At 41.7% G+C, this 12699-nt stretch overlaps 2 protein-coding genes across 3 annotated transcripts in view; one reads left to right on the forward strand and one right to left on the reverse strand.

The window, feature by feature from the left end:
• The window catches only part of ric1 (RIC1 homolog, RAB6A GEF complex partner 1), a 68888-nt gene extending 64414 nt beyond the window's left edge, over nt 1-4474 (forward strand). For both annotated transcript variants that reach the window (XM_084160372.1, XM_084160373.1), the window contains exon 27: nt 69-4474. In XM_084160372.1, coding sequence (XP_084016498.1) covers nt 69-366 — 298 coding nt within the window. In that variant the 3' untranslated portion in view covers nt 367-4474. The remainder of the gene's footprint in view (nt 1-68) is intronic.
• A 4917-nt stretch (nt 4475-9391) lies between these two features.
• LOC311128497 (endoplasmic reticulum metallopeptidase 1-like) overlaps nt 9392-12699 on the reverse strand; it is a 76088-nt gene continuing 72780 nt past the window's right edge. Inside the window, exons 15-16 of the mRNA XM_084160671.1 lie at nt 11007-11170; nt 9392-10719 (exon numbers count right to left, since the gene is read on the reverse strand). Coding sequence (XP_084016797.1) covers nt 10543-10719; nt 11007-11170 — 341 coding nt within the window. The 3' untranslated portion in view covers nt 9392-10542. The remainder of the gene's footprint in view (nt 10720-11006; nt 11171-12699) is intronic.

The raw sequence follows: 12699 nt of genomic DNA on the forward strand, positions 1-12699 counted from the left end.
GACAAAAATCCAATGAATGCTTGAAATTGCTATGAATACTGACTCCCTCGCTCTCCTCCTCCCTATAGCCTGGGCTATAAACCATTCCTGAACCTGATCCGGCCCCAGCTGCAGAAGCTAATAGAGACTGCTGTGGAGCAGGTCCAGCCTGAAGCCTTCCAGCCAGGGGCTTCCAACCCCAACTCCAAGCTGGCTGAGCCCCAGCCTGGAGGCCCCAGGGCGGAGGACAGTAGAGGGCCTGCTCCCTTGGGTCTGACCCTGCCCTTGGAGCCCTCTGGAGGGTTAGTGACAGAGGACGGAGGAGCTCCTGAGGAGCAGGAGGAGCAGGCGGCGGACGAGGGGGCGTATGACTGCACCCTGTCCTGACGTGCCCTGTCCTGACCTGGGTCGTGTTCATTAGCCACCAAATGGGCTGGAACAGGGAGGGACTACATAAAACGTTTTTGCTACGGTGTGTGCCCTACTGAATACAGCCCTGTCCTAACCTCTGACCTTGCTGGGCAGGTGAAGGGGTGTGTGATGGGACACAGGACGAGAAAGAGGAGGAGCAGGCGGAAGTGGAGAGACACACAGGGAGCCTCAAAGACGGAACACTGCATTGTGGGTCTGGAACCAGTTTGTTGGCTGATGTGGACCCAGATATTTTGCATCGACCATAAGTGTGTGTGTGTGTGTGTGTGCTTGTTTATGTGAGGCTTTTGTGTGCGTTACTATACTTTGGGTGTAAAATATTTGGAAGCCTCAAACGCAAGAGGAAGCTCTCTATTTGTTTCTCTCCTGTCCGGATATTCATCCATCCCATTGCTGGAGCAGGGTCTGTCTGAGTGAGTGGACTGGAGTGGGCTTCTTCTGTGGTTAAGAGTGTCAGTATTATTCACTTGATTATGGACTTGAGTCACTGCAGACGACGCTTGCCAGGACACAGCCAATTCATAACACCCATTCAAAAACAAAGGCTTACCTAAGATATAGATACTGTACGACAGGTGGTTCAAACCTCTACTCCCCATGTATTTTTTAAAAAGAATTTGATCACAGACCAAGGTTTTGCAGATTATGAGTTTGGGCTAGTCAGGCTTTATTCCGGGATTAAGTGTTCAAGCACAAAGCAGGTAGTTTGTGTTGCAATTTTGCTTTTACCAAAAATGTGCTTTTCAGATCAGAGAATTGCTCGCTGTCTGTGTTGCATTCTGGATTGTGGTTTCGGCTCGGTTTTAGTGTCTGTTTAGATAGAAATGTATACTGCTCGGCTGGCTTTTCTGTGTGAAGTGGTGTGAGCCACGTGCTGTTAGGGACGTGTTAGGGATGAACAAAAAGCATATGTGATATTCTCAGACAGACCTGTCACATATTAACCTTTTATTGACGGCCATTTCACGTAACTGAACAGTAAACCTTTATATTTTTTCACAGTTTGTACAAACGTCTATTGTACTTTGTTGTGGAGTAAGTTCAAATATAACTTTGGTACTTTTGGCAAGAAATCGCCCCTGAAACCAACCAACTGTGTGCTGGACAAGTTCTAAACTTTTTATGAGATGCATGTGTTGAGCAAGGGGAGGAGTCTCGTATTTTCATACCTCATACTGTACAGTGGATTTTAAGATATTTTATGATACCTTTGTCAATAATGTGATGGTATTCTTCTACACCTATAGCATTCATTTAGGAAATGATGTTCCCTTATTACGATGCTAGACTGGTGTGAGAATGCTCTTGGTCAAGAGCGAAGACGTGTGTGTGATGACCTGGATTGGTCGTGTATGTTGTTGACGAGGGCCTGATAAGGCCTCAACCAGGGGCGGCAGGTAGCCTCAAGGTTAGAGCATTGGGCCAGTAACCGAAAGGTTGCTGATTTGAATACCGGAACCGACAAGGTGAAAAAATATGTTGCTGTGCCCTTGAGCAAGGCACTTAACCCTAATTGCTCCTTGGGCGCTGTACAATGGTGACCCTGGCTGTGACCCCACTCCCAGCGGGACTCTCAAGGGGAGGTCGGATATGCAAAAAAACATTACAAACTTGTGTGCAACAGAACAAATATAAGCACCCCCCCAAATTAATTAAACCAAACCAAGACTGACTCCTGAAGGGAGAATCTAACGATATCTGAGGACAAACTAAATTATTATGATGATCCTGACCTGCATCTTCACACACATGCTTGGCTCGAGAATTGAAACATTACTGCTCAATTAATTGGATCCAAAGGGAAGCAAACCATCAAAGAAACAAAACTATATTCATTCACTTTGTATTGATAGCATCTTATGCCAGAGTTCACTTTTATTCGCCCCTTTTTAAAGACAAAAAACATTGGTGTTAACACAACGTCATATATCAGTATAGTTTTTTAAAGGTAAGATTGTGTTTATCTCTTATCAGTGATCTTTGTGTTGCCTTGGCAATTGCTGTGGAGTTGAAGAGGTCCTATACTATTTAATGTATTCAGACTGAATATGTCCATCGTTTCTATAAGGATATAGGTCTATAATATCTTGGTCGTTATCACCGTGGTAACATACCAAAACCTTGATCATAAATGGTGATACTGATAACAATGACTTAAGAGAATCTCCAACACAGAAGCGGCTGTGTGTGTACGATGTAACTGCAAAGACCAAGTGGTATTACATCTGTTAATGATTTATTTTGTTGACTAAGTACAGTATCCTCGCATGGAATCAAGCTTTTGGTTGTTAGTGTTATTATTATTTATTGGTTGTATTATTATTGCTATTCTGAATAATTGTCATTTTTATTATTCAAATTGTTTTTATTTTGTCTGTATCAAAGCAACTAATCAATAACTATTTAATTGCTTTTGCCTCAACATACTGTAGTGATCTGAGTCATCATTAGGCCCAGGCCCATATTCCACCGCCTGACCCTAAAAGAGCTCTCCACCGAAACAGCCTGTCAAACTGGGCATCAATTCATTACGCGTCTCAGAGTAAGAGTGCTAGGGTCAGTTTTGTTTTTCAGATCATAATATATAAGATTACATGGACAAGGGGGATCGGAGTTTAATCAGGTGTGTTTGTCCGGGGCTACAACAAAAATGTGTGCTGTTTGGGGATACTCGAGTTGGAGTTGGGAAACACTGGTATAGAGGAGTAGCTTAGCTCAGTACTGATCTAGGATCAGATCCCCCCTTGTCCATGTAATCTTATACATTATGATCTGAAAAGCAAAACTGATCCTGGCACTCCTACTCTGAGACGCGTTATGAATAGGGGCCCAGGGATACTCGAGGACTGGAATTGGGAAAACACTGCTCTGGACAACTGTTGGTGCTCTGAACACAGCGGTTCTGTTTCACTTACTGCGCATGTAGGCGATGTTCCTCTATTATATTAGGTCCCTACAACTACAGACAGTACAGCAATGGTGTCCACTTACTTACAGTAAGTACATCAGTATTAAATTGTGCAATTCTGAAATGTTACTTTGTTTCAGCTTTTTTTTCAGTTTTTTTTCTTTTGATTTGAATCCTTTTATTTTGACAGTTTTGTTCTTATTTTCACTTATTTTCAGCCTTCATTTGCATTCTCTGCTCCAACTGTTTGCTGTCACTCATACAGACCAAAATATTTGTATTTTAAACATTATTTTGCTGCAGCTTACTATGTTTGTAGTGTACATGGTTGATTGGTTGCAGTTTGTATTTTGTTTTGGCTCTATTCTTATTCTCATTTATTGTTCTGCAGCATTAAGAAAATCCCTTTGTACGGTCACGGCGACTGTACACCGCATTGATGTGCTTAGCTATATTCCATTTCTGCTTTCAGGACAGTACAGTATATGCAGTCAGCGGCTTACTTTACTGCCTGCTCTCAAACTGTGAAGTTTACCTAACATAAATACAGTACTTGGCTAACCAAAGACAAGTGTTCAGAGGCTTTCGGTCGGTGTGTGCAGGTTGTTGAGAAGATGAGTGCTTGTATAGAGGTGCAAAGAATATACCACACCCCTCCCTCCGTGATGAGAAAGATAACCAACCATTTGACGCTCAAACCAATTTTTCAGTTCTCAATAACGTTTTTCTGTATCATATAGAAATGGATATTATAATTATACACTTACATGTTTCTGTCTGATCTGAGGATGAGAAGTCTATTGTTTTGTGTGTCTTTGCTGCTGGGAAAAGCACAGTCAGACATGACACGGTGGTACTGTGTTCAAGCAAAGCCGGTATCAAGGACGTTATAAGAAATTATCTGGTTCATACACACACTATATAGGTGATCAAAGACATACTGAGTGGAAGAGGACTCTTTTACTTCATATTGTATGATAAAGTATTGCCTATCTATGACACAGAAACATTACCTGGGTCATGCAGACAGTTGGACATCTTCAATGCAGTGTACAGTATAGATAGTGTTTCTTGTACAATTAGCCTTTTCTACTAATTTTGTTTTCTATTTTATTTTTTTCCTGTACATAAAGAACAATAAATTATTTTTTAAAAACAAAACAAATTTTTATTTGTCTTTTTTTCCCCCCATTGCAATTTATATTTTCAGGAAGAAGACTACCAAAAATAACGGTTAAATCATGTATTAAGCACTTTATTGCTGTACATGGTGGTATCTTAATTTGGACACGTGTTTATTTCAAGCTTCTTTTTGTAATGAAGTCCATTCATCAAAATGTTAGCCAAATCATTCCCATAAATTATATGAACCATGTTAATCCCATCTTTGTCATGATATAATAACTGATTTAAAGGTATGGTTAGGGGGTAACTCCAGTTGACAGAAAATGTACAGTGCCTTCGGAAAGTATATTTTCCACATTTTGCTACGTTACAGCCTAATTCTAAAATGGATTAAATAAATGAAAATCCTCAGCAATCTACACACAATACCCCATATTGACAAAGCGAAAACTGGTTTAGAGAAATGTTTGCAAATGTATGAAAATTAAAATACACGTATTTACATAAGTATTCAGACCCTTTGCTATGAGACTTGAAATTGAGCTCAGGTACATCCTGTTTTCATTGATCATCTTTGAGATGTTTCTACAACTTAATTGGAGTCCACCTGTGGTAAATTCAATTGATTGGACATGATTTGGAAAGGCACACACCTGTCTATATAAGGTCCCACAGTTGACAGTGCATGTCAGAGCAAAAACCAAGCAATGAGGTCAAAGAAATTGTCTGTGGAGCTCCGAGACAGGATTGTGTCGAGGCACAGACCTGGGGAAAGGTACCAAAAAATGTCTGCAGCATTGAAGGTTCCCAAGAACACAGTGGCCTCCATCATTCTTAAATGGAAGAAGTTTGAAACCACCAAGTCTCTTCCTAGAGCTGGCCGCCCAGCCAAACTGAGCAATCGGGGGAGAAGGGTCTTGGTCAGGGAGGTGACCAAGAACCCGATGGTCACTCTGACAGAGCTCCAGAGTTCCTCTGTGGAGATGGGAGAACCTTCCAGAAGGACAACCATCTCTGCAGCACTCCACCAATCAGGCCTTTATGGTAGAGTGGCCAGACGGAAGCCACTCCTCAGTAAAAGGCACATGACAGCCTGCTTGGAGTTTGCCAAAAGGCACCTAAAGGACTCTCAGACCACGAGAAACAAGATTCTCTGGTCTGATGAAACCAAGATTGAACTCTTTGACCTGAATGCCAAGCGTTACGTCTGGAGGAAACCTGGCACCATCCCTATGGTGAAGCATGGGTGGCAGCATCATGCTGTGGGGATGTCTTTCAGCGGCAGGGACTGGGAGACTAATCAGGACAACGACCCTAAGCACACAGCCAAGACAAAACAGGAGTGGCTTCGGGACAGGTCTCTGAATGTCCTTGAGTGGCTCAGCCAGAGCTTGGACTTGAACCCGATCAAACATCTCTGGAGAGACTTGAAAATAGCTGTGCAGCAACGCTCCCCATCCAACCTGACAGCGCTTGAGAGGATCTGCAGAGAAGAATGGAAGAAACTCCCCAAATACAGGTGTGCCAAGCTTGTAGCGTCATACCCAAGAAGACACTAGGCTGTAATTGCTGCCAAATGTGCTTCAACAAAGTACTGAGTAAAGGGTCTGAATACTTATGTAAATGTGATATTTCCGTTTTTTATTTGTAAAACAATTGCAAACATTTCTAAAAACCTGTTTTTACTTGTCATTATGGGGTATTGTGTGTAGATTGACGAGGGGAAAAAAATATTTAATTAATTTTAGAATAAGGCTGTAACATAAAAAAATGTGGAAAAAGTCAAAGGGTCTGAATACTTTCCGAATGCACTGTACATACCCCTGTGCCCATCTCAGTGCAACATGATCCATCCAAGGTCTCAGCTGGATGCCTAAAATGTGAGAAATGTAAACAAGATGCTACAGTAGTGTGTGTGTGTATATATGGATGGAGTTCCAAGAAAATACATGTGTGATGTGCCCCTCTGTGTCAATGTTGAAATGCCATAAATGGAAGATGACAAAGGAGATAGTGATGAGAGTGAGAGCATACAGTCGTGGTCAAACGTTTTGAGAATGACACAAATATTAATTTTCAAAAAGATTGCTGCCTCAGTTTTTATGATGGCAATTTGCATATACTCCAGAATGTTATGAAGAGTGATCAGATGAATTGCAATTAATTGCAAAGACCCTCTTTGCCATGAAAATGAACTTAATCCCCCAAAAAAAATTCCACTGCATTTCAGCCCTGCCACAAAAGGACCAGCTGACATCATGTCAGTGATTCTCTCGTTAACACAGGTGAGTGTTGACGAGGACAAGGCTGGAGATCACTCTGTCATGCTGATTGAGTAAGAATAACAGACTGGAAGCTTTAAAAGGAGGGTGGCGCTTGAAATCATTGTTCTTCCTCTGTTAACCATGGTTACCTGTAAGGAAACACGTGCCGTCATCATTGTTTTGCACAAAAAGGGCTTCACAGGCAAGGATATTGCTGCTAGTAAGATTGCACCTAAATCAACCATTTATCGGATCATCAAGAACTTCAAGGAGAGAGGTTCAATTGTTGTGAAGAAGGCTTCAGGGCGCCCAAGAATGTCTAGCAAGCGCCAGGACTGTCTCCTAAAGTTGATTCAGCTGCGGGATCAGGGCACCACCAGTGCAGAGCTTGCTCAGGAATGGCAGCAGGCAGGTGTGAGTGCATCTGCACGCACAGTGAGGCGAAGAATTTTGGAGGATGGCCTGGTGTCAAGAAGGGCAGCGAGGAAGCCACTTCTCTCCAGGAAAAACATCAGGGACAGACTGATATTCTGCAAAAGGTACAGGGATTGGACTGCTGAGGACTGGGGTAAAGTTATTTCTCTGATGAATCCCCTTTCCGATTGTTTGGGGCATCCGGAAAAAAGCTTGTCCGGAGAAGATAAGGTGAGCGATACCATCAGTCCTGTCATGCCAACAGTAAAGCATCCTGAGACCATTCATGTATGGGGTTGCTTCTCAGCCAAGGGAGTGGGCTCACTCACAATTTTGCCTAAGAACACAGCCATGAATAAAGAATGGTACCAACACATCCTCAGAGAGCAACTTCTCCCAACCATCCAAGAACAGTTTGGTGACGAACAATGCCTTTTCCAGCATGATGGAGCACCTTGCCATAAGGCAAAAGTGATAACTAAGTGGCTCTGGGAACAAAACATCTACATTTTGGGTCCATGGCCAGGAAACTCCCCAGACCTTAATCCCATTGAGAACTTGTGGTCAATCCTCAAGAGGCGGGTGGACAAACAAAAACCCACAAATTCTGACAAACTCCAAGCATTGATTATGCAAGAATGGGCTGCCATCAGTCAGGATGTGGCCCAGATGTTAATTGACAGCATGCCAGGGCGGATTGCAGAGGTCTTGAAAAAGAAGGGTCAACACTGCAAATATTGACTCTTTGCATAAACTTAATGTAATTGTCAATAAAAGCCTTTGACACTTATGGAATGCTTGTAATTATACTTCAGTATACCATAGTAACATCTGACAAAAATATCTAAAAACACTGAAGCAGCAAACTTTGTGAAGACCAATACTTGTGTTATTCTCAAAACTTTTGACCACGACAGTACAGTATGAAAATAAAGACCCCTCGGGATATAAAATGAGTGTGGGGTGCCCTCGTGTCTCCTTTTTGTCCATTTGAGGATGCTACAGTCCCCCCCTGGTGGAGGTTCTTGGAACTGCTATTTAAGTTAGAGCAGAGTTTGACAAAAACCTTCAAAGGTGGTGATGCTATGTTGCGTGTTATCTTGAATACCAGGCAGACGTTTGAGTACGGAATGAAATGGTGTAAACTGAACAGGTTAAACTTGTTGAGTACACTCTTCAAAAAAGGGGTTCCAACAGGGTTCTTTGGCTGTCACCAAAGTAGAACCATTTTTGGTTCCAGTAACAACCCTTTTGGGTTCCACGTAGAACCCTCTGTGGAATGGAACCCAAAATGGTTCTACATAGGCACAGAAGGGGTTCTACCTGGAACCAAAAAGTGTTCTCCTATGGCGACAGCGGAATAATATTTTTAGGTTCTAGATAGCACCTTTTTTTCTGAGTGCAGGCCTATATTGCAGTTGTGGTTCTGTGGTTTCTGTAAAAAAAAAAAAAAAAAAGTTAATTGAGTTAAGATAATCAGAAATACTATGAAACATCCCCATTTTAGCACACATTTGCAAGCAGGCAAAGTAACCTTTTATTCGTGCTGAGGTATGATCACATGCAAACAAAAGATAAACATTTAGAAAACAATTAAGAAATTGACAAAAGTCGTTAATGTTATGAAATAAAACAAAACTTGTTGATCAAGTGTAGAAGTTTAAATTGCATTAACAGAAATTACCGTAAATCAACATTGTAGATGATAAAAAACGGAATTAACGGTTCACATTTGCTGGTGGTGATATAATGGGAAATGTATCAACATTAACCAACAAAGGGTAGCCTAAACAATTCACACAATGACACAATAAATGCGCACAATTTGTCGGGAGACAGAAACATGCCTTTAGTGCGTTTTCGCCACACATTCCCCCCTTGTCTATACATTTTCTTAATTATACTCAATACATATAGCCTAATATTTACAAGGAATAGGCGTAACCTTAAAAACGTGGTCAGGTATAAAGCAGTAGTGTACATTGTTGGTAATCCCCATTGACTGAGGATGAGGGGTCACCATTATGAAGTTTGATTGAAATTATCCAACCATATTTAGAAATTTGGTTTAATATAATAAACTACATTTATCAATCTGACTCCATTATTATGTGAATAAATGCAACAGCCCATGTGTGTCTCTGGAGGATCTAGCAAGATAGCGAATCATTGCATCACCGACTCAGGATGACTATAATGAGCATGTATGTGTCTAACTTGCACCGTTATGCAATTATGAAGAGACAAGATACAAATAGCTAATCCTGGAAACCAATGTTCTAGCATTCATTTATTGAGGCAAGCAGATCAGAGATGTCAAGGTGGTACCCCAGAATATGCCATGTGTATAGTGTCTATAACAACTACCAATAGACCTTCTAAATTATAAGCGTATGGTCAACTAAAGAATTACTCTGTAAAACGAGGAATGCAGTTACTCTATTCAACTAATAGGATGTATTAGTCATGAAAGAATTGACACAAACAATTAGTGTACATGAAATAAATGATACATTACAGAATTATAGAGTATGACTGTCACCAATAGGCTAAAACAACGTGGTAACGCGTGTCTTCAGTTCAGAATAATCTCTATGAGAGAAAATTGTGATCTGATACACAAGAGCAAGTTCTCAAAGTATGAACGAATTCACTGTCCTTTTAACCAAATTCAAGCAAAAACTCATGCCCAACCTGAATTAACATTTCTTTGCACTTTGCTAGTTAAACAAAAGACAGGAAAAGACAGCCAGATTCTAATCAACTATATTTAAAAGATAGGAGCCCACCCTTGTGCCGTTTCCTCAAATACCCACAGTTTCCCTGTAACAATAAATCCATAGCACTTGCAGTACAATAAAATATATCAAAATTCATAGCTCTTTATGAACTCTTGAACAATCCAAACATGACCATTTAATTCACACAGTAACATTCATTCTTTCAACCCATTAAACATTTTTTAAAATAAGAAACAGTTTGAAGGAAACAAATACACCCTAGGGAAGTGTAAAATAAGCAAAACTTTAAATAAAAGTGAATTGTCCCTTTAAGCTTGGCCCTGGAAAGGTCAGAACCAGAGATGCTAGAGATATAACCATCCATCTAAAGGCACTGTAGCCTTTTAACTGAAAATATAGATAGTGATGCTAAAGACTGATGCTTTTGACCTCGTGCTTGTTGACAGAGCTGGCAGGAGGTAGAAAATGCAAGGCCATTGATACAAAACAGTTCGGCAGAGAGAGTTAAAAAAAACAACGCCTTAACTACCCCTAATCCCACAAAAAAAGGAAAACTCCGGTGGACCATGCCTTTGTCAGTAAGTTAGTCCTACTGTTACTATATATAAAAAAGTGTGGAGGGGAAGCAGGCCCAACGGGCCCAGTATCTCAGCATCGGTACATATGATAATTCTAGGTGTCAGTATCGGTACATGTGATAGGTGGAGACCCAGGAAGAGGGGAAGGCCCACTTGGGGAACCTCTGTAGCATGTCGTCTAGCTGAACAGTCCTCTGGTCCTCTCCAAAGCAGTAATTAGATGAGATGGCTACTGAGATCATCCCCTCTGGGCCCAACGGGTCCTCCTCTCTGGGAGGCTATAGAGGAGAAATACAGACACAAACATATATGGACAATATATAAATATACACACAATGATATGTACACTGTGCACAATACAAACATTCCTACAAAAGGTTAATGTGCACAAATTCCTGTCAAGCTTTTGAAAATACATTGTGCATGAAAAAAGGAATGTTTGAAACTAAGAGCTAACCCAGCAGGCAAAACTGGTCCAAATGATGTCATTACAACCAGATAACAACCAGTTCTGATTGTCACCAGCTTTGCCTGCTTGGAACCTTAAATCCCTAATAGTCAGTACCTGTATTTCGAACCAGAAGTTCCAGGCGGGGGCGTCCAGGCCGTGGGTGTAGAATATGAGGTACTCTCCAGCCAGGTTAAAGTGGGGGGTGCTGTCCCCAAACGACCAGCTAGACAGAGAGGCCCCTCGGTGGAGCATGAGGTAGAGGGACATGTGGCTGGGACCTGGAGGACACACACACAGTGAATTCAGAAAGTATTCAGACCCCATTACTTTTTCCACTTTGTTATGTTACAGCTTTATTCTACAATGGATAAAAGTGTTTTTTTCCCTCATCAATCTACACACAATACCCCATAAGGACAAAGCAAAAACAAGTTTGTAGAAATGTTTGGCTAATTTATAAATAATAATAATGATCGGGTTCAAGTCCGGGCTCTGGCTGGGCCACTCAAGGACATTCAGAGACTTGTCCCGAAGCCAATTCTGTTTTGTCTTGGCTGTGTGCTTAGGGTCGTTGTCCTGTTGGAAGGTGAACCTTTGCCCCAGTCTGAGGTTCTGAGCGCTCTGGAGCAGATCAATGGAAACAGGATGCACCTGAGCTCAATTTCGAGTCTCATAGCAATGGGTCTGAATACTTATGCAAATAAGGTATTTCTGTTTTTTATTTGTAATATATTGGCAGCAATTTCTAGAAACCTGTTTTCGCTTTGTCATTATGGGACATTGGGTGTAGATTGCATTCGTAAAGTATTCAGAAGCCTTGACTTTTTCCACATTCTAAAATGGATTACATTATTTTCTTCCCCTCAATCTACACACAATAGCCCATAATGACAAAGGTTTGTATTTTTTTGTGCAAAATAATATAACATAAAAAACAGAAATAACTTATTTACATAAGTATTCAGATCCTTTGCTATGAGACTCGAAATTGAGCTCAGGTGCATCCTGTTTCTATTGATCATCCTTGAGATGTTTCTACAACTTCATTGGAGTCCACCTGTGGTAAATTCAATTGATTGGACATGATTTGGAAAGGCACACACCTGTCAAAATAAAGGTCCCACAGTTGACCTTGCATGTCAGAGCAAAAACCAAGCCATGAGGTTGAAGGAATTGTCCGTAAAGCTCAGAGACAGGATTGTGTCGAGGCACAGATCTGGGGAAGGGTACCAAAACATTTCTGCAGCATTGAAGGTCCAAGAACACAGTGGCCTCCATCGTTCTTCAATGGAAGAAGTTTGGAACAATCAAGACTCTTCCTAGAGCTGGGCACCCTGCCAAACTGAGCAATCAGGGGAGAAGGGCCTTGATCAGGGAGGTGACCAAGAACCAGATGGTCACTGACTGAGCTCCAGAGTTCCTCTGTGGAGATGGGAGAACCTTCCAGAAGGACAACCATCTCTGCAGCACTGCACCAACAGGATCGAGGGAAAGATGAACGGAGCAAAGTACAGAGAGATCCTTGATGAAAACCTGCTCCAGAGCGCTCAGGACCTCAGACTGGGGCGAAGGTTTACCTTCCAACAGGACAACGACCCTAAGCACACTGACAAGACAACGCAGGAGTGGCTTCGGGACAAGTCTCTGAATGTCCTTGAGTGGCTTAACCAGAGCGCAGACTTGAACCCGATCGGTACATCTCTGGAGAGACCTGAAAATAGCTGTGCAGAGACGCTCCCCATCCAACCTGACAGAGCTTGAGAGGATCTGCAGAGAAGAATGGGAGAAACTCCCCAAATACAGGTGT

Source organism: Coregonus lavaretus (genome assembly GCF_964263955.1).
Source record: "Coregonus lavaretus genome assembly, chromosome: 4".
Taxonomy (NCBI): Eukaryota; Metazoa; Chordata; class Actinopteri; order Salmoniformes; family Salmonidae; genus Coregonus; species Coregonus lavaretus.